The 19502-nt window shown below is 37.6% G+C and overlaps 1 protein-coding gene across 8 annotated transcripts in view; it reads left to right on the top strand.

Moving 5' to 3' along the window:
* UBR5 (ubiquitin protein ligase E3 component n-recognin 5) overlaps positions 1-19502 on the top strand; it is an 86571-nt gene that overhangs the window by 55622 nt on the left and 11447 nt on the right. For 5 of the 8 annotated variants that reach the window (XM_059864960.1, XM_059864942.1, XM_059864915.1 and 2 more), the window contains 23 exons: positions 1692-1818; positions 2784-2935; positions 3335-3430; positions 3848-3971; positions 4296-4393; positions 5180-5328; positions 5795-5886; positions 6794-6940; positions 7039-7157; positions 7267-7393; positions 7493-7622; positions 7848-8008; positions 8516-8755; positions 8908-9031; positions 9598-9709; positions 10782-10913; positions 11553-11810; positions 12154-12422; positions 14390-14601; positions 14970-15200; positions 16643-16716; positions 18700-18872; positions 18970-19083. In XM_059864960.1, the coding sequence (XP_059720943.1) occupies positions 1692-1818; positions 2784-2935; positions 3335-3430; positions 3848-3971; positions 4296-4393; positions 5180-5328; positions 5795-5886; positions 6794-6940; positions 7039-7157; positions 7267-7393; positions 7493-7622; positions 7848-8008; positions 8516-8755; positions 8908-9031; positions 9598-9709; positions 10782-10913; positions 11553-11810; positions 12154-12422; positions 14390-14601; positions 14970-15200; positions 16643-16716; positions 18700-18872; positions 18970-19083 (3461 nt within the window). The remainder of the gene's footprint in view (positions 1-1691; positions 1819-2783; positions 2936-3334; positions 3431-3847; positions 3972-4295; positions 4394-5179; positions 5329-5794; positions 5887-6793; positions 6941-7038; positions 7158-7266; positions 7394-7492; positions 7623-7847; positions 8009-8515; positions 8756-8907; positions 9032-9597; positions 9710-10781; positions 10914-11552; positions 11811-12153; positions 12423-14389; positions 14602-14969; positions 15201-16642; positions 16717-18699; positions 18873-18969; positions 19084-19502) is intronic. The other 3 variants (XM_059864933.1, XM_059864906.1, XM_059864950.1) reach the window with 3 other exon arrangements.

Here is a 19502-nt window from a genome sequence, read left to right as displayed (position 1 = left end):
GGCTTCAATTCCAGACATACAGATATGATGTTTCTTAAAAATTTCTAAACAATTTAGTGCCACTTCTTAGCTAGTATCTGCTTGAGATTCTTCACTCTTGTTCATACAGGCTTCTTCTTAAGTGCCAGAAAGGAAATATTGAGGGCAGGGATAAGCTTTTTTTTTCCTTCTCTTCTTTCTCACATCCTGTGCCTAGTTTAGCTATAACTCCTGCAGTGTTGGATAAATGATAAATGAATTGCAGGAAAAGTGACCCCAGACTTGAAAAGCTGGGGGAAAGCTGCTCTGCTTCTGTGAATTGATATCTCCTTAGTCTTGCCAATAGAAGGGATCTTGGGAAAAGCATGTATAAAAGAAATGTCCAAAGCATGTGAAATCATTAAAAAGTTATGATACTGAATTTCAGCTAATGGCACTGAACACATAAAAACGGTGAGGTTTTGCCTAGAGAACTGGGACAGATTTCATTAGACAATAGAACAGCAAATCACCCATTAGACCCAAAGCATTTACAATTGATGGTTCTCCAAAAACAAATGCTAACTTTGTAAGTGGAACAGGGAAAATTCAGTTACAGATCACTTTCTCCAGAACAGGTGAAACCTCTGCTGCAGAGAGAGAGTGGTTGTAATGCTTGAGGGATCACTCTCCAGAGCTGTGACCCCTTGTGTGAGAGGTCCAGAAGTGATGGGTTGTGAGTTATGAGAGCTAGGGGGGTCTGAGAAAGGAGTACAGCACAAATACCATGGCAATTCATTTACAGCTATGAATCAGCTTGTAGCTAGGGGCACAAGAGTAGTATTCACCCACTGCTAACTGTTTGGTAGTTGTCTGCTTTGGGTAGTTGGTGATCTTTGTCTAAGAAGCCTGCACATGCTTGTGAACAAGCAAAACCAAGGACCTCTTGTACTTAGGGACAGAGAACAGTGACTCTCAGTTTGAAAAGCCTTTAAATAGAAAGTGAGTGCTAGCCCTTGCAACTTTGAGACATGTCTTGAAAGGACAATCATAGTCTCTTTAAGAAAATACTTTTCTTTGTTCAGAAATACACCTTTTGTGTCTACTTTGTACCAAAAACTTTTTTTTTTTAAAAATGTTTGTATCTTGCTTTAAAATTCTGTATCCCACTTGACAAAATTCACTCATTATGAGTAGAACCTGTAGGTGTTATGATGCTTAGGGTTGTAGATCTTAGAAGAAATGCTAGTTCTTTCTGATGTAAACTGATTGTACTGCATTCTGATACTCCAAAAATAGTTCTTCTTAGCAGGTTCATGCCTGGGCTGTGTATATTACAAGCCCACACATTCGCATTGTTCATGGATCCTCACTGTGAAGTGTGGTTTGTTTTCTTGTTTTCCTGGTCTGTTTTGTGTGATTTTTATAGTTGTTTTTTTGTTTGTGTTTTGTTTTCTTTGTTTTTTATAATTCCATCAAAGCTTTTTTGAAGCTTTGACTCAGTGAGTGTCTGGAATCAGTTACATGATAGGACCTTGTCTGTTGATGATCTGGAAAGCTTGTTCAGAATCATTGTTAAGCTCATCCAAAATAAGAATCTGTATATGAACCTAATCTGTCTCTCTAAATGTAAAAAAAAAAAAAAAAAAAAAAAAAAAAGTTCCATGTTTTTTACTCCTTTCTTATAATTTTTCCAAGTAAAATTTTAGCACTGAGTTTTCTTAATTTTTCAGAAGCAGAGCGCTCTGAAAGGAACACGTTTGCTGAAAGGCTCTCAGCTGTGGAAGCTATTGCAAATGCAATCTCTGTTGTGTCAAGTAATGGTCCAGGAAATAGGGCAGGATCATCAAGCAGCAGGAGGTAAACTGAGTAATGCTTTCTTCTTGTTTTCTGAATGCTAATTTCTGTATTAACTAGCAATCTGTTATTAATTCTTTTCTTCAGTCTAGCTTAAGAATTGGCCTCTGCTAGCTTAAAATTGGATTTCACTTCTTTAAGCACCAAACTAGAGCTCTGGTGTTTTTTTAAACCTTTTTTTGTGTGAGAACTAATGGTGGGATATTTCTAAACTAATCCTGTTTTCTGGGGTTCAGGCTTTGTCTGTCATTTGTGTAGTGGAAATGTTCCTGCTTGTAGGGAAAGGGAATTTGAGGACAAGCTCTGGTGTTCTTTACCAAGAAGTATTAAGTATGACCGAACTACTGTGATGGTGGCCAGGCTTGTTTTAAGAGAATTTCTGAAGGAGATGGTCACTTAAGCAGATGAATAATAGTGAGACCAACATAACACCACTGGGGAAGAATTTAAGTTGATTCATTTTATTCTAAGCAGTCATTAAAAAGAAATTCTATGAAGACCCTTTTTTTTATCCTTTCATTAACCTCTTTTTGTAGTTAGTTGGTTTTTTTTTTTTTTTTTTTTTTTTTTTTTTAGTTAGATTTAAAAAAAACAAAAAAACAAGAGCAAATCCTTGCCAAAGCTTAACACTCCTGGCAATGAGCTTGGGCTATAAACAGTGTCAGATAGCAGTAAGAATGCCCATCAGCTGCTGCCTGCAAGATGCAGTGCTGTGATGCCTAGGGATGTGTTCTGGGCTCAGATCTGACTTGAAGCATTGCTAAGTGACTCCTCTTCAGGGCTAAAACATTCTGGTGCAACAAAATGTAAGCAATAATACAATAATACCTCCTGGCTCATTCTGACTTATGCTGAAATGAAATTATGATAAGAGGAATTTAGTTTCTTTTTTCAATGTGAATTTTTTCTTAGATGTGTTCTAATTATAAATGAAAATGATAGTATTTCTGCCTTGGTTTTTTATTTAGTTTGAGATTAAGGGAAATGATGAGAAGATCCTTGAGAGCTGCTGGATTGGGCAGACATGAAGCTGGTGCTTCATCAAGTGATCACCAAGACCCAGTTTCTCCACCAATAGCTCCTCCCAGCTGGGTTCCAGATCCTCCTGCAATGGATCCAGGTAAGTCAGCTCATATATCACATTAGACTGTAGAAGGAGAGATTTGATAAAGAACTGATGCCTTTTAAGGTGAATAATAACTTATTTTAGTCTCACACTGTAATCTGTCCAATGCCATTGAGGTAGCAAGTGTTCTTTGAGATAACTTGAAGAGTTTACTGAAGACTTAACAGCTGGTTTTTAATCCAGTATATGTCTTTTTAATGCTGGTGTCAAACTGCTGGGAAGTCTGCTTTGTAATGCTGAGTTACATTACAGACCTAGGAATGTGGCCGTTGGTGGGAAAGATTACCAGTTAAATACAGAAAACCTGCAGTGTGTTAGACATTGCAGCAAGAGCATGTTGTTAGGGATGTTTTTATTTATTGATATACATCCTGCTGTTCTGTTTACTGAAAGATGGTGACATTGATTTTATCCTGGCCCCCGCTGTGGGATCTCTTACCACAGCAGCGACTGGCACCGGCCAAGGACCCAGCACCTCCACAATACCAGGTGAGGGCATGCTGCTTATTTGATTATGCTTTAGAATGGAAATTAGCTCAAAAGCTGTCTTTGCTTGCACAGACTTTCTGCATATGAAAATGCCTCTTATCAGATGAAGACTGGATTGAAGCAGAATCTCTCAAGTGTGCAGAAAGCAAATGAAGCTCCATGCTATGTTTTATGTAAAAATATACATGAAGAGTGACAAATATGTAAAACTATGGAAATCAGCATGAAGTTGGGATTACCCTCTGTATTTCAAATATAATTTGGAACTGAAATTTACAGTCCTTTACTGAAGTATTGCTGAAACCAGTGAATAGTCAAGTTACCAGTTATTCACAACAGTGAACTACTTGCTTTTAGCAGGTAGTCATTTTTTGAGGAAAAGCAGTTTCTCTACAATATTTTTTTTCTCTACTGCAGGTCCTTCTACAGAACCGTCTGTAGTGGAATCAAAGGATCGGAAGGCAAATGCTCATTTCATACTGAAATTGCTGTGTGATAGTGTTGTTCTACAGCCTTATCTTCGAGAATTGCTCTCAGCTAAGTAAGGATTTTCATGAGAGTTCTCACTATCTTTTGTAATGTTCTGATATCTTTAATCAATTACATAGAAGCCTTTTTAAAAAGGTTACAAAAAGGCCTGTTAGTTAAAATTGAGAATGTTAGAATACAGCTGTGTTGTGTCCTGCCATCCTTTAAAAGTATGTCTGTTTCAGGGAAGTAAAATAAATGAGTGCTTATTCACTCTGTGGTTTTTCTGTTTGCACAAGCTCAGTGATGCTAAGTTTTCATGTATTGCATCCTGCATCTCCTGTTACAATGAAAAAATTCAGTGTTTTAACTTGTCTGTTGGGGTTTTTTTGCCTAGGGATGCGAGAGGCATGACACCATTTATGTCAGCAGTTAGTGGCCGGGCATATCCTGCTGCAATTACAATTCTAGAAACTGCACAGAAAATTGCTAAAGGTACAACAGTTTTAGTGATTGCTAGTGTGTGGCTTCCTTCTAAACTTTGGCATGTGTGCAGAGTCGTTACTAACACTGTAGATTGCTGCATGTTTTGGAAATTTTGCTATTATGGAGTATCTTTCTCTTTTGCAGTTTTGTGTATCTTTCCCTTTTGCTTTTGTGTTCTTTGTAGTTTTTTTGGCATTTCACTGTTTTATAAACCAGTGGATTAAGGTACTGTTTTTTGGTAGCACGGTTGTATCACATGGACCTTCTTTGTTGAAATTGAAGAAACCTGATATGATGCAGTGATGTCTCAAGCTAGATCCTATTCCTGAAAAGATTTATATGCAAACAAATATTTTGTGACTCTCCTGTAATGTTGGTATTTAATTTTTTGGGATAAATACTTGAAATTTAATTTAGGGAAAAGCTTTAACACATTAGAGCTTGTCACACCACAGTTCTGTAGGACTTTGTGTGGGACAAGAATACTCCTTATAAGAAAATGGTCCATAAGCCTTCAAAATGGTGATTGATTTAATTGATTAAAGTATTAATGAATTTAAAACTGGGGAAGACATAATGGTTGTGGTTTTCAGTCAGGAATTTGCAGTGGCTTCTATAAGAAATAATTGTGACAAGCAGAAAGTTTTCTCAGAAAGCAGTAACAGGTTTTATTCAAACTTCTTATGGTGTATGTGATTTTGTAATGGCAAGCATCTGCCAAGAATAGATTCTTTTGCTGGATATTTTTGGGGGTTTTCTGGAGGGGTAGTTTTTAACACTGTTATTCTGTTTTAGCTGAAGCAACTTCCAGTGAAAAAGAAGATGATGTGTTTATGGGAATGGTTTGTCCTTCTGGTACAAATCCAGATGACTCCCCTTTGTATGTTTTGTGTTGTAATGATACATGCAGTTTTACCTGGACTGGTGCAGAACATATTAACCAAGTAAGTTTTTTGGTTTTTGGTTTTTTTTTTTTTGGGGGGGGGGGGGGTTTGTTTTTTTTTTTTTGCAAATAGGAATGTGTTTCAGCCATGTGTTGTGTTAGTCTACTAATCTGATTTTTAAATTATTAATTACATGGTTTAAATTACTGTGAGTTTTAAGTTGTGTAAGTACTGCCTCCCCAAACTGCTACTTAGCCTCAAAGTTGACTGTGTTCCTCACAACATGGTTGCTACTGGGTGTGGCTTTTCCCCTCTGGCTGACTTTGGCAAGAATTTTGATGGACATGGCTCTTTGAAATCAATGAATATTCTAACGTTAGAACTAAGTTTCACTTTCTAGACCTACTTCTAAGTTTAGGCATCAATTTAAACAAGTGCAGTTTCATTGTAACCTGAAATAGTATGAGATTGCAAGCACTGTAAGGAAAAAACTATGCATAATATTTTCCCCCCTTTTTTATTTAAGGATATATTTGAATGCCGAACATGTGGCCTGTTGGAATCACTTTGTTGTTGCACAGAATGTGCAAGGGTCTGTCACAAAGGACATGACTGCAAGTATGTATTGTGTTCCATTTCTTAAAATTAAATCAGTGTTTTGTGGTTTTCTTTGTTTACTGATACTTAATAAATTTTTTCATGTTTTGAAGTGTTCCAAACTTACAGAAGAGAACAGAAGATTAAAGAAGATTAATGAAATAGTTTTGTGTCTATTCTATAAGATTTATTTAATAGGTCAGAATTGAAAGAGTAACCTGGTTTTCTACTTTCCACTTTGTAGTATTTAGAATGAAGGAATAATTCTCAAAGTGCATAATATTGTGAGAACATTATATCTAAATAATACTATGCTTTCATTTTGGGTGCCCCTCTGAGTTTTATGAATCCTGATGACAGATCGTTCTTGTGAATTTTTGCAAAGAAATGTAGGATATTAGGTAAAAAAGGGAAAAGCGAGCAAACAATCAAGAAATCTCAGGTCAACCTGGCCCAAAGCTTTAAAGCTGCATGTGTTCTATACTGCTGTGACAGGCTGTAAAAGTTACAGCATTAACATCCTAGCTAGCAAATACAATTATAAAGATATTCTCAGCACCATAACAGTTACTGAGATTTTACTGCATGTCATGAGTATTTTCAGCTTAACTTTTTTGGATGGGAGGTTGTTTAAGGGAAGAATAAATCACCTTGGATGAGTTTTACTGAGACAGTATGAAAAACTCTGTAATGAAACTGACCTCTTTAAGATGAGTGTAGGAAACATGCATGAAAAACATCAAGTGCTGCCACATATAAAATCTATATTTCTCTTATTTAACCTAGATTTTGGCATTTTGCTACATTTTTAGAAACAAAAAACTGCAGAAAGAAATCCAAGCATGTACACTAACACCCTCAGCTTGTGTAGAAAAGATTTGGTATGTTACTGAGCAGTGTTGCAGTTCACCTTTTCTCTTTCTTGTAGGCTCAAACGAACATCTCCAACAGCCTACTGTGATTGCTGGGAAAAGTGCAAGTGTAAAACACTAATTGCTGGACAAAAGTCTGCTCGCCTTGATCTCCTCTACCGCCTGCTCACCACCACAAATCTTGTTACCATGCCAAATAGCAGGCGAGTTCATATTAGCATTGACTAGGGCAGAATTTTAGAAATTTATTTCTAAATATATGTGGTATATTGTATTTCCACTAACAATTTTTTCATTACAGGGGAGAACATCTGCTGTTGTTTTTAGTACAGACAGTTGCCAGGCAAACTGTAGAACACTGCCAGTACAGACCACCTAGAATCAGGGAAGATCGCAATCGTAAAACTGCAAATCCTGAAGGTAAGAGATGTTTCAGTGAAATAAATGGCAAATTCCATACTTCAGTACCTCTTCCTTATGCTTTCTTGTTTTTTTTTTTTTTTTTTTTTTTTTTGTTTTATCTTTCTAGATTCTGATATGCCTGATCATGATTTAGAACCTCCTCGTTTTGCCCAGCTAGCGCTGGAACGTGTTTTACAAGACTGGAATGCACTGAAGTCTATGATCATGTTTGGCTCCCAGGAAAATAAGGACCCGTGTGTATCTACACGTAGCTGTTGATGTAAAGTTTGATCTGATATTTGACACCTGCTGGCTTACATAAATTTATTTCTTTTCTTTTTGTTTTTTCCAAGTCTTAGTGCAAGCAGTAGGATAGGTCATCTTCTGCCTGAAGAGCAAGTTTACCTTAATCAGCAAAGTGGAACTATTCGCTTGGACTGTTTTACACACTGCCTTATTGTCAAATGTACAGCAGACATTTTGGTAAGCACTCTTAGCCATGGTTTACATAGGTTTTCTGAATAATAGGATATTGTAAGATATCTCAGATCATGTGCTTGGAAACGAATTTGAAAGTAACTTCAAGTTAATCTTAGTTTTGTGAATTTATATTGTTATGACTGTGATCTCCCTTTGAGTCTTAATCTCTCTTGTTTCATGCTTCAAAATTGCTCACAACTAATGAGTTGTTATGACCTCTTTCTTCAGCTGTTAGACACTTTGCTGGGTACTCTGGTGAAGGAATTACAGAACAAGTATACACCAGGACGCAGAGAAGAAGCCATTGCTGTTACAATGAGGTTCCTGCGTTCTGTGGCAAGAGTGTTTGTCATTCTTAGTGTGGAGATGGCTTCCTCCAAAAAGAAAAAGTAAGTGGTGAAGATATGTGTTGGTTGTGGTGTTTTTTTTTCCTTTATTTACTTTTCCCCCCCTATACAATGAGTTGATAAAAATCAACAATAGGCAGAAGCATCTGAATTGTTTTGTATTCTGTAGACTTGGAAAGATGCACAATAGCTGCTGGTATGTCATGTAACTTGTTAATGTAATGCTTGTTAAACTTACATGTCCATACCAACCTTTTTGTTTACAGTGTTAGGGTTTGTGGAAATAGTTTTTTTAAACTTAGTATAATTACACTGTATGGTTGGTTGTCAGTAATAGATTTAGATATCAAGCCTTAGTCTTGAATTATTGAATGATAAATGTTTTTCACTGATTTGAATTGGTGCATATTTTTTCTATACACGCAAATGCATGTATCTCTTAAAAATTATTTTTTGTGAAAAAAATTAGGACAATTAATATTGCCATGAAGTTTTTAGGGAAAAAAAGAGATTTATTTGACATTTATCTTTCTGTATTTTATCCCCCAGCAATTTTATTCCACAGCCAATCGGAAAATGTAAACGTGTATTTCAGGCATTATTGCCCTATGCTGTTGAAGAGCTGTGCAATGTAGCAGAATCTCTAATTATTCCAGTCAGGATGGGAATTGCACGTCCTACAGCACCCTTTACCCTTGCTAGCACTAGTATAGATGCCATGCAGGGAAGTGAAGAACTGTTTTCCGTGGAGCCTCTGCCACCCAGACCATCATCTGACCAGTCTAGCAGGTAAAACTTGTTAAAGCTTACTATCTGTTCTTTTCCAAGACTTCTTAAAGGTGATTTCATTTTGGAGTTTTTGTTAGCTTTGCATTAAGTGATATCCACAGGTGCAAATCGACTTTTTTTGAGGATTTATTTTTATATATTTTTCTTTTAAGTTCTAGTCAATCTCAGTCATCCTACATAATAAGGAATCCTCAGCAAAGACGAATCAGCCAGTCACAACCAGTTCGTGGGAGGGATGAAGAACAAGATGATATTGTTTCAGCTGATGTAGAAGAGGTCAGTTTTCTTTCTGTACAATTTTTTTTCTTCTCAGTATAGCACACCTAATACATTAGCCCATGCTTTGACATCTGAATCTAAAATCCATGCATCTGATTTGAAAAAGATGTTAAGTAGTACTTCATGAAATCTTACAGTGCTGTAAGCATTTTTAATAGAAATTTGTAATTGAGATTTTCTATTTTATTTCTCCCTGTTAAAAAAGTTTAAGAGTCTTTCAGCACATGGCAGCTAGTATGTAGGTTCTGTTAGAGACCAAGAGGGTTTTTCAGCAGATAATACCTCTTCAGTATTTAGAAGCTAATTGTTGATTTTGTAGTCAGTTTTGTCCTTATAGCATTAAAATCTATGCTATGGATTTTTTTTCCCCACAACGCTATAAACTGTACAGCCATGTACAGCTACTGTGGCTGGAAGTTCATTTTTTGTTCACATCAGTTCAATTTTGAGGTCATCTTTCTAAGATGTGATTTTTCAAATAAAACTTTGCACTCTGTTTTGGAAAACTCATAGATTCTCTGATATTGTAGATAGTCTAGCATAATATTATGATCTCTTTCCAGGTTGAGGTGGTTGAGGGGGTGGCAGGTGAAGAAGACCATCATGATGAACAGGAAGAACATGGTGAAGAAAATGCTGAAGCAGAAGGACAGCATGATGAGCATGATGAGGATGGTATGTATAATGTGCATCCTGCACATTTACTGCATGAGTGAGAAAATTATGCATCAAAAAGAAATTATCTTTGGAGTCACCAGTGATAATGATTTGAGAGATTTGCACGAGTAGAGAGAATCCAGACTGCTCATCTTACAGAAGGAGATGTGTAAAATTAGAGATAACGTGTAGTAGACAAGTTCATGAACTTTCTCTGGTTGAGGAGAAAATATGAAGTTCCCAAAGGTATCAGATGTTATTGTATTCTTGGTTAACAATGTATTTTACCTTTTGTATTTGCTACTGTAAAATGTTGTTGATAGTTGGGCCAATGTCAAACCATGACAGTGGTAGATGTGTTCTCAAAAGCAGTTTGAATCCTGGCAAGCCAATTCTCAAACTAATCACAAATTGCTAAATTATGATTCAGTATTTTGCAGACGTAGTTAATCAATCCTCTGTGAAAATGTTTGAAATTAACACAATTTGTCTTGTATTACTTAGTTTGGGGTTAGATGACCCAAAGCTATGGTTTTAAAAAAAGTTATCTTCTTCTCTTTCTGACTGTGCTTTGTTTCCAGTCAATCCATTTACAGAGTAGTAAATCTGTTTAGTGATTTGCTGAATATTCAAACATTTAACTCTTAAAGCTTAAAACTGGAATAGAGCCTGTATATTTAAATAGTTTTTTTAAAGTTTTCAAGTATTCCTTAAATTGAAGTTGAAAGTTGAAAATTCCTTGAATTAAGTTGGAACAGCATATGGTAAATTGTCCTAGTACGTATGTATGAAGAGTTGTGGAGTCTTTTGGCTGGAGTGACTTATTTTGAATCCTAAAAGCCTTTGTGTTCACTGTGTATTGAATGTACATGTATAGTGCAGAGTGAGAGCAGGTGGCTAATTGCTGGAAAATAATAAAACATGCTCCAGGTATTGTTGGGTGTCTGCACTGCTTTTATGACCCCCATGCATATCCATTAACTTCTGCTATAGTAAGAGTGTCTGGGGTTTTTTTCTGTCATATGAGTCACCACAGTAGTTATAGTTTTGTCTTCTAAACATGAGATGTTTTGTACCATTGTTTTTATAGGCAGTGATATGGAGTTGGATTTGCTGGCTGCTGCTGAAACAGAAAGTGACAGTGAAAGTAACCACAGTAACCAGGACAATGCCAGTGGGCGCAGAAGTGTTGTCACTGCAGCTACTGCTGGGTCAGAAGCAGGTACACCACATCTTTTTGGGTCTAATCTAGCTGGTTAAATTTAGATATTAGGAGTAAGTACTCTCCTCCTTCCCTAGATTTCCTGTTTTTCCTTTGCTCTGATAGTAAGGTACTGTGCTGACTTCTTGGACAAGGAAATGCATTAAGATGTGACCTACATTTTTTGTTCTTATGGAGCATCTGCATATGTTAGAAATTACCATGTGCTCTTGTGTAGTGAAATGAAATGGTCTCACTTATTTTCAAGTGTAGTAGTTGAAAACAGTGGTTTATGGTTTAAATCAATACACAATACCTGAGCACTCATTGTACAGGTTTTTGAGAGCAACTGCCTTACTGTCCAATTTGGAAACATAATTTTTAGAATTCATTTCCTAGGGGTAGAATCTGTAAAGTATTTTTAAATTCCAATTACTTCTTAATTTATATTTTGGAATGTAAGTAGTCATATTACTTTTTCATTACACCTGTGGAGAATTAGCAGTATGTTATAATGATAATTTATTGAACTGTTTCAATAGTGGTATTTGAACGTTTTTAGTATGTAGTTTCTCATGGAAGAAGTCTACTATGCTGTCATGATACATGTATATGTGCACAGGTGTGGAGCTGTCAGTTATTGCTTGTTTTTCTCAACAGGAGCTAGCAGTGTTCCGGCATTTTTTTCTGAAGATGACTCTCAGTCAAATGATTCCAGTGACTCTGATAGCAGCAGCAGTCAGAGTGATGACATAGAGCAGGAGACCTTCATGCTTGATGAGCCTCTGGAGCGAACCACAAACAGCTCCCATGCCAACGGTGCTGCGCAGGCTCCCCGTTCCATGCAGTGGGCTGTACGCAACACCCAAAACCAGAGGGCTACCAGCACAGCTCCCTCTAGTACGTCAACCCCAGCAGGCAAGTCTGAGTGAATTGCATGCATGAATGCCAGCTGGCTCTGGCTTTGTTCCTTCCTCTGCTTCTGTTTATTCTCTTAAGGATGGAATCTAATCTCTTTGTCATACTGCTGACCTACCTTGACTGTTACAGTTTTAGATTGGAATTTAAAACAAGGAAAAGATCCGTTGCAGTTAAGATCTCGGTATGCTTATGTTAGTAATTATTTGCTACTTACAGTCATGATGTCAGTAATATTTACAAGTTTATTTTTGTAAATCTTGATCATGAAATCAATCAATACACAAATGGCACAGCAAAGATTAAATGAGTTCATTAATGTAATCTTTTCTTTTATATTTAGCAAGTTCAGCGGGCTTGATTTATATTGATCCCTCAAACCTTCGTCGGAGTGGTACCATCAGTACAAGTGCAGCAGCAGCTGCTGCAGCACTTGAAGCCAGCAATGCAAGCAGCTATTTAACATCTGCAAGCAGCCTAGCAAGAGCATACAGTATTGTGATACGGCAGATATCTGATCTGATGGGTCTGATTCCCAAATACAATCACTTAGTGTACTCCCAGATTCCAGCTGCAGTGAAGCTGACTTACCAAGATGCAGTTAACTTGCAGGTAAGAACGTGGAAATTTTCGTAGAAAAAAGGTAATTTCAATACAACTGGGGTTTTTAAGGTAAAATTATGGAATTGTGGAGATTGAAAGTGACCTCTGCATATTGGCTAATCTAAATTTCTTTGAGGGTCAACAGGAGCAGGCTGCTCAGGACTGACTGGTTAGGTTTTGACTATCTTCAAGGATGGAGATTCCACTGCTACTCTGAACAGCCTGTTAAATGTTTGACAGCTCTCACAGTGAAGAGGATTTTTCTTGAGTTTAAAGGGACATACCAAGTATTTCAATTGTAGCCCACTTGTCCATTCACTGGGTATCACTAAGAAGAGTCTGGCTTTGTATACTTCATACCTTTTTGTCAGGTGTTTGTACAAACTGGTAAGATCCTCCTGAGTTTGTTTCTTCAGTCTAAAGCATTCCCAGCATTCTCAGTCTCTTCTTATGTTAAGAGAGAGTGTGGGCTAAAGTAACTGTGGTCATTTATTTCATTAAATTGGTAGTATTTAATATACATATTTTCTTTCAAAAAAGGGAACTTACATTGATTTTGTTTAAACAATGTCTGACTGGTATGTAATTAATAGTTAAGTGAGAATTGACTAGGGATTTCTGCTAGACATCTGTTGCCATATTCTATTAGACACAAACTGTTGAGTCTATATAAGAAGAAAGTAAGGGCCAAATAATTAAATGAGATAAAAGATTTCACTGTCCCTTCTTTCAGGGACATGGTCATTATTTCCATGTTATGCACATATTTTCTATACAGTGCTCTTGACTGTCTGTTTTTGAAAATTTATGAAAAATGCATTTGTAGAGAAAATATATGTCAGACAGCAGTCTTCCCCTTCACGTATAGACACTAGTTTCAGAGACTGACAAGATTGGAGGGACTCCAGAGTGTTTAGAAAGTATGTATCAACTTGTACCTGGGCATAGTGTATAGGGTAAAATTATATGTACTGAATTTAGTACAGAGGTCAGCTGTGGACAACACAGCTGCTGTGTGGGGGCAGGAAATCAAGGGATGCTTGATTGAGCCGCATGGTACTTACATGGCTCTGTTTTCACAGTATGATGGGAGGAAAAGACTTCTGATTTGGGAGAGGAAGGTTAGAAAGATATTCTGGGATCAAACACTGGGGTAAACAAACAGGAAAAGAAATAAGAGAATGTAGTTTTATTATGGAGGAGGCTAAAATAATTTTCTGTTCAGGAGATTCTTAATGGGAAAAGTGAACAGGAGATCTGTCCAGCTGAGGCAGCAAGAGGTTTGTATTAGCACAGGAAACCTGAACAGTGGAGGTTTTGTTTGGACACAGAAATGGGGTTGAGACAGCATTTTTGTTAGTTTAGTGCATTAGAAGTGTGAGGGATATTTTGAAGACCAGAATGCAGAGGGATGAAGAAAGCAGACTAATATTGGATCAAAAAAATCCGACAGGTCAATGGAGTTAGCAGATGGTAAGAAAAGCAGGCTGCAGAGCCAGTAGTGGGAACAGGTGAAGCAAAGATGAGACCAGGAGGTGAGACTTGTGTGCAGATATAGTTCTCTGTGCAGGTCTTAACTTTGTTGTCTTCAGTGAGTAATTTGCAAGGGGTGAAGAATGGTGAAAGATCTGTCTGATGAATTCCACAGCAGGATGAGGGCTGTTAAAGCTAAAAGAAAGTCAGGAATTAAGCTCAAATCATCAAGTTGTGCACACCTGGGAGATGCTGAGTGGTCATAAGGGGAGGAGTAGAAGAGATGCCCAAAAGACAAGAGATGGTGAGCATGCTTTATAGGTATCAAAGTGTTAAGCAATGAGAGCTGCATACCACCAGCAGTCTCAAGAGAGCTTTCAGAAACTGATCGTTGATAATTCTTGACCATGGTTTGACAGCCTCTTTGTAGGGAATCGGGAAGATTTCATTCTTGTCATCTAGTTCTATTGTTTGCAAAACCAGTTAAATCTCGTTTTCTATAGAATTATGTGGAAGAAAAGCTTATTCCTACTTGGAATTGGATGGTCAGTATCATGGACTCCACTGAAGCTCAGCTGCGTTACGGTTCAGCATTATCATCTGCTGGTGATCCTGGGCATCCAAATCATCCTCTCCATGCTTCTCAGAACTCAGCTAGAAGGGAAAGGATGACAGCCCGTGAGGAAGCCAGCTTGAGAACACTTGAGGGAAGAAGGTATGAAAATAGTTTGATTACTGCATGCAGTATGAATTATCAGTTTTATAGTCAAATCTTATTCACAGACATCTTAGGAATCTAATTCTGCAGCTCTGGAATGCAGTTGCTGTTTTGGTTTAAGTTGGCTTCCTGTGTTGTTGCTACTATTTGGTTTATTCTGACATACTAGATTCATCTTGAGCAGTAACTGTTTACAATGTACTGCATCTGACCTGCTTGTTCTATGCTTTTAGCATGTTATAGCTATTTTTGTGTGGAGTTCATTGAGATTTTACATCCAAATTTCAAATATAGGGCTTATAAATAAAGTATGTGTTCTCTTATGATGCCTGAGGTCTGTGTATTCAATTCTTTTCCTTCACTAGGCGTGCTACTTTGCTCAGTGCCCGTCAGGGAATGATGTCAGCACGCGGTGATTTCCTGAACTACGCGCTGTCCTTGATGCGTTCTCACAACGATGAGCACTCAGATGTTCTTCCTGTTCTAGATGTCTGCTCACTAAAGCATGTAGCATATGTTTTTCAAGCCCTTATTTATTGGATTAAAGCAATGAATCAGCAGACAACATTGGATACTCCTCAGCTGGAAAGGAAAAGGTACTCAGGTTGACTCCTAGAAACAAAACCTATGTAAAAGTGGCATAAGCCCTTTTGTTTCAGTCATTGCTATTTTTCCTCAGCAGCTTATATAAATAGATGCATTAATCTGTATGTCTGTGTGTGGATGTGTGTAGTAACATACATATTTTAGAAAGTATTTCTGTAATGGTATATAATGTACCTGTATTTGATAAGCCTGTTGCAGTACCCTCTTCACTTCATTTTGTGCTGTAAAATATTTTCTTACTGTTGAAACTTGAGTTGGATTTTTAACTCATTAGCAGTGCCTCTAAAAGACATGCTCAGGACAGTTTCTCAGTTAATGACATGAGACATGCATTTGACATGATAGCAGCATACTTAGATATCTGTCAAATATGTTAGAGATGACATTGGAGAAAATGTCATTGTCTGATATAATGGGCTTTGTGATTTTGTTTTCTCTTTGGTTATATGCATTTGAGACTCATCTGATATTTAAAGCACAGTAGGAAAATCAATAGCTGAAAGTGTTCTTGAGTTGGAAAACTGCTATTTCAACTATGGCATTTTACAAGGTGCATTTATTAATTTTAAGATGTTTTAAGATTTCTTTTTATATTTTTTTTCATTTCAAATGCTGTTGCAATACTGTGTTTTGTTTATCTTGGTAATGTAAGGTTTGTCCTCACAAGTAAGAATGATATAGTACAGTAATGAACTTTTTGTTCTGATTTGAGTAGTTACAGCCACAGCTTTAACCCTTACATACTTCCAGAAGCTGCTTTAAAAAAAAAAAAATCACGTACTGAAACCTGTCAAATAACTGTTCATAAAAGAATTGGGAGATTTGCATGAAATGCTTTTAAAACTGTGAAGGCTTAGACCTTTTCAGTTAAAAGTGAGTGGTTCAAACAGTTGCTTCCATTAGATGACATATTAGTTGTCTGAGTAAAATGAATTTTATCAGTCTTCATATAGTTTCAGCACACGTTTCACAATGCATAAACTGCCAGAAATTATTACTAATCAAAGTTCTTGACAGAACAGTAGTACAATATAGTGAAATCGAGTTTTTTAATGGAACTACATCAATGAGATTATTTTTAAATTTTGAAATAGTATTCACTTGCATGTTTCTTCCAGTAATGCAGGCTTCCTAGGATTTTATATTGATATAGTGTTTAAAACCAAGTATCACTGCCCAAAGCTGTAACTTTTAAGATCAAAATTGGTAGATGGCTCTAAGAGTAACTGTGTGAGTGATGTAGTGAGTATGTAATGACAAGTCTCTACAGTGCTTCAGTTTTAGGGTTTTTTTTTGTTATGTATAACTCTTAAGTACCCTTCCTGATTATGCTACAGATATAGATGTTTGGCCTAATAATTTCTTCAAGATGACTGACTCTTTTTTATTTTCTTCTGTTTTGTTGTCGTTGTTTTGGGTGTTTTTTATTAAGAACTCGTGAGCTTTTGGAACTGGGTCTCGACAACGAAGATTCAGAACATGAAAATGATGATGATACCAATCAAAGTTAGTATACAAAAATTGACATAGCACACCAAAATGCCAGGCTTTCTTAGTGCTTTTTCCCTTTAGTTAGCTGAGATTTTAAGTAAATTTTGCTGCTTCTATATGTAAAGTTGGGTTTAGTAAGATTTTCTTAGCAAGAAAATCTTACTTACTTTACCAAGTTTCTTCTGCTGTTGCCTGTTTCATTGCCTCACATTTCAGGGCCATCTTTTCATCTCCTTTCTCACTAAACTGCAGCATTTCTGCCCTTACCTACCATTCTACATTAAAATTTGAATCATAGTTAAACTGACCTTTTTGATGAAACTCTGCTGAAAATGGTAGCCTACATACAGGGCAGGAGTACCTGTTCAGTTAGTAAAGCTAGGTATAGTTGTCATGGTTTGAACGCTGGTGCAATGCCAGTGCCTCCATGAAAATACATTTTCCCTAGTGTCTGCTGTGAGATGTAACCAGGAATAGAGCAAAGCAGGCTCCAACTTAGGAATAAAGAAAAAAAACTGTATTAACCTACAACTATATGTAAAAAGAAAGACACACAGAACTCAGAATGAAAACCTTCCAAAAACATTGCTCCTCCCCCCCCCCCCCCCCAATTTCCAACACATCAAAGTAAGACAAAACCTTGGATTTTCAATTCAGTTACCACCCCTCAGATCACTAACTCTCAGTCCATCACCACCCTTCAGATAATCAATTCTCAGTTCATCAAGAAGAGAGGAGTCCCTCTTAAACCATTGGCTTCCCCAGGAAACACAGTTGAAACCTCTCGTGTTTCCATGTCACACGCAGCACCGCTCGGAGAGCATTTGCTATCGTGACATCTTCCTTCCATGCCCAGTGCTCTCACCACTGCACACGGACCACAGCTGCTTCTAGGGTTCCCCTTTTAAGGATGCTTGCCCAGTTCCAAAAAAGCACAGTCTCTCACTTTTGAGACACCTGTCCCCCCCAAATTCACCCCCTGAGGCAGAGGGGTCTTGAGAATAGAGATCTTCTTCACTGAATGAAGATCGAGGGCACCACCACTCTCCTCACCCGTCGTCTCTGTTCACGCACTCCTTCACATGACATCACTGCACTCTCTTGGCTCCAAGCCATGGCCTCCCCTAAATGCAGTCTCTGTGTCACAGGAAAAAAAATGGTTCTGTCCATGGCTATACAAGAAAAGTCCAGCCAAAGGCCACTCCATCAACTCCTCCCACCTAGAATTCTTCTCAACTTCTCTCGGACATCTTTCACTTGCACAAACTTGCATCACACTTGCCCATTTCCTGCTGTTCCATCTCTATCTTTCTTCTCATTCAGCTCCAGGATGATCAGTATTTGTAAGGTTTCCATCATCCAAGAAAAGGGTTAAAATCTCAGGCTCTGCCTGGCCCAGCCATGCTGCCAGCACATGATATCGAATTTCAAGGTGGCACAAGCTTGCTCCCCAACTGCTCTCTCTCCCAGCAGCTGCCTGATGCCTATCAATGATCCTCCACCCTTCCATCCTGCAGGGGCCTTCACCTCCCTTCTCTGTCCAAGGCCCTGGCCTACCTCACTCAGGCCTCATGGCTTCCCCTTCCCCACCCAGCCCGCAGCTGGGCAGGGCAGGTCTGATCTCTTTCACAGACCTGAACCAAGAGAGCTTCCCCTGGGTGTTCTCAGCTTTTAACCCCCCTGTGTTCTCAGAAGTGTATCCATGTCCTCAGTGGCCACAGCAGGTGCCAGTATTCAAATCTGAGTACCTATTGGTTTGACCACAGCATCCCAAAAAACTCACTTCCTCTCAAACCAGGACAATAGTAAAAAGAATAAAAACTATAACTAAGCAAATTAATAAAGATACCGCATTTGCAGAAGCATCCTGTAGGAGTAATAAATTTGCAGAGATTCTCCTCTAATCAAGTAGCTAAGGGGAAAGGATATTAATTTTTGTCATTTTATATCCTTTGCTTTTATAACAATGAAAGCTGATTTGAAATCTCTGATATTCAGGTGCTACACTCAATGACAAAGATGATGACACCCTCCCGGCAGAGACTGGCCAAAACCATCCATTTTTCAGACGGTCAGACTCTATGACGTTCCTCGGCTGCATTCCACCCAATCCTTTTGAGGTTCCTCTGGCAGAGGCCATCCCCTTGGCAGACCAGCCACATCTATTACAGGTGACATCAGAGATGGTGTTTTGGAATAAAATTGCAGTTTGCTTTTTCATTCCTCACTGAAGTGTGACTGACCCAGAGCACTGTTGTTGCTTTTCAGCCAAATGCTCGCAAAGAGGATCTGTTTGGCCGACCCAGTCAGGGTCTGTACTCATCTTCTGCCAACAGTGGCAAATGCTTAGTGGAAGTTACAGTGGATAGAAACTGCCTTGAGGTAAATGTAAAGCTTTATTATTTTAAACAATATGGTAATTTAAACTAGAACCTTCATTCCTTAAAAAGACATTCTAATGTTTTCAGAGAGGATTTTATGTAGCTTTCAGAATAATAATTTAAAAGCTCTGTGCCTGTGGAAACTTGAAGTCTTTATGAAAAGTATGCTTAACATAGAAACTTGATTATTATTGACTTATAGCAGCTTTCAGGTAATATTCTTAGATGCAGCAACACAATTCTGAGTTAATTTTGGAATGCTAATTATATAATTATTTTTGATAAAAAGATTTAAATCTTCCTATAGTCCATCCAGTAGATTTGACTTGCCTTCAGACTAAACATTAATTAGCAAGCATATGAAATGCAAACATACAGTGGGGAAAATAGGTTTTTTTCTATATTTATTGAAATTATTGA

Source organism: Haemorhous mexicanus, chromosome 1, assembly GCF_027477595.1.
Source record: "Haemorhous mexicanus isolate bHaeMex1 chromosome 1, bHaeMex1.pri, whole genome shotgun sequence".
Lineage (NCBI taxonomy): Eukaryota > Metazoa > Chordata > Aves > Passeriformes > Fringillidae > Haemorhous > Haemorhous mexicanus.
The sequence above is the reverse complement of the archived record's forward strand: the minus strand, read 5'-3'. Positions and strand labels throughout refer to the sequence as shown.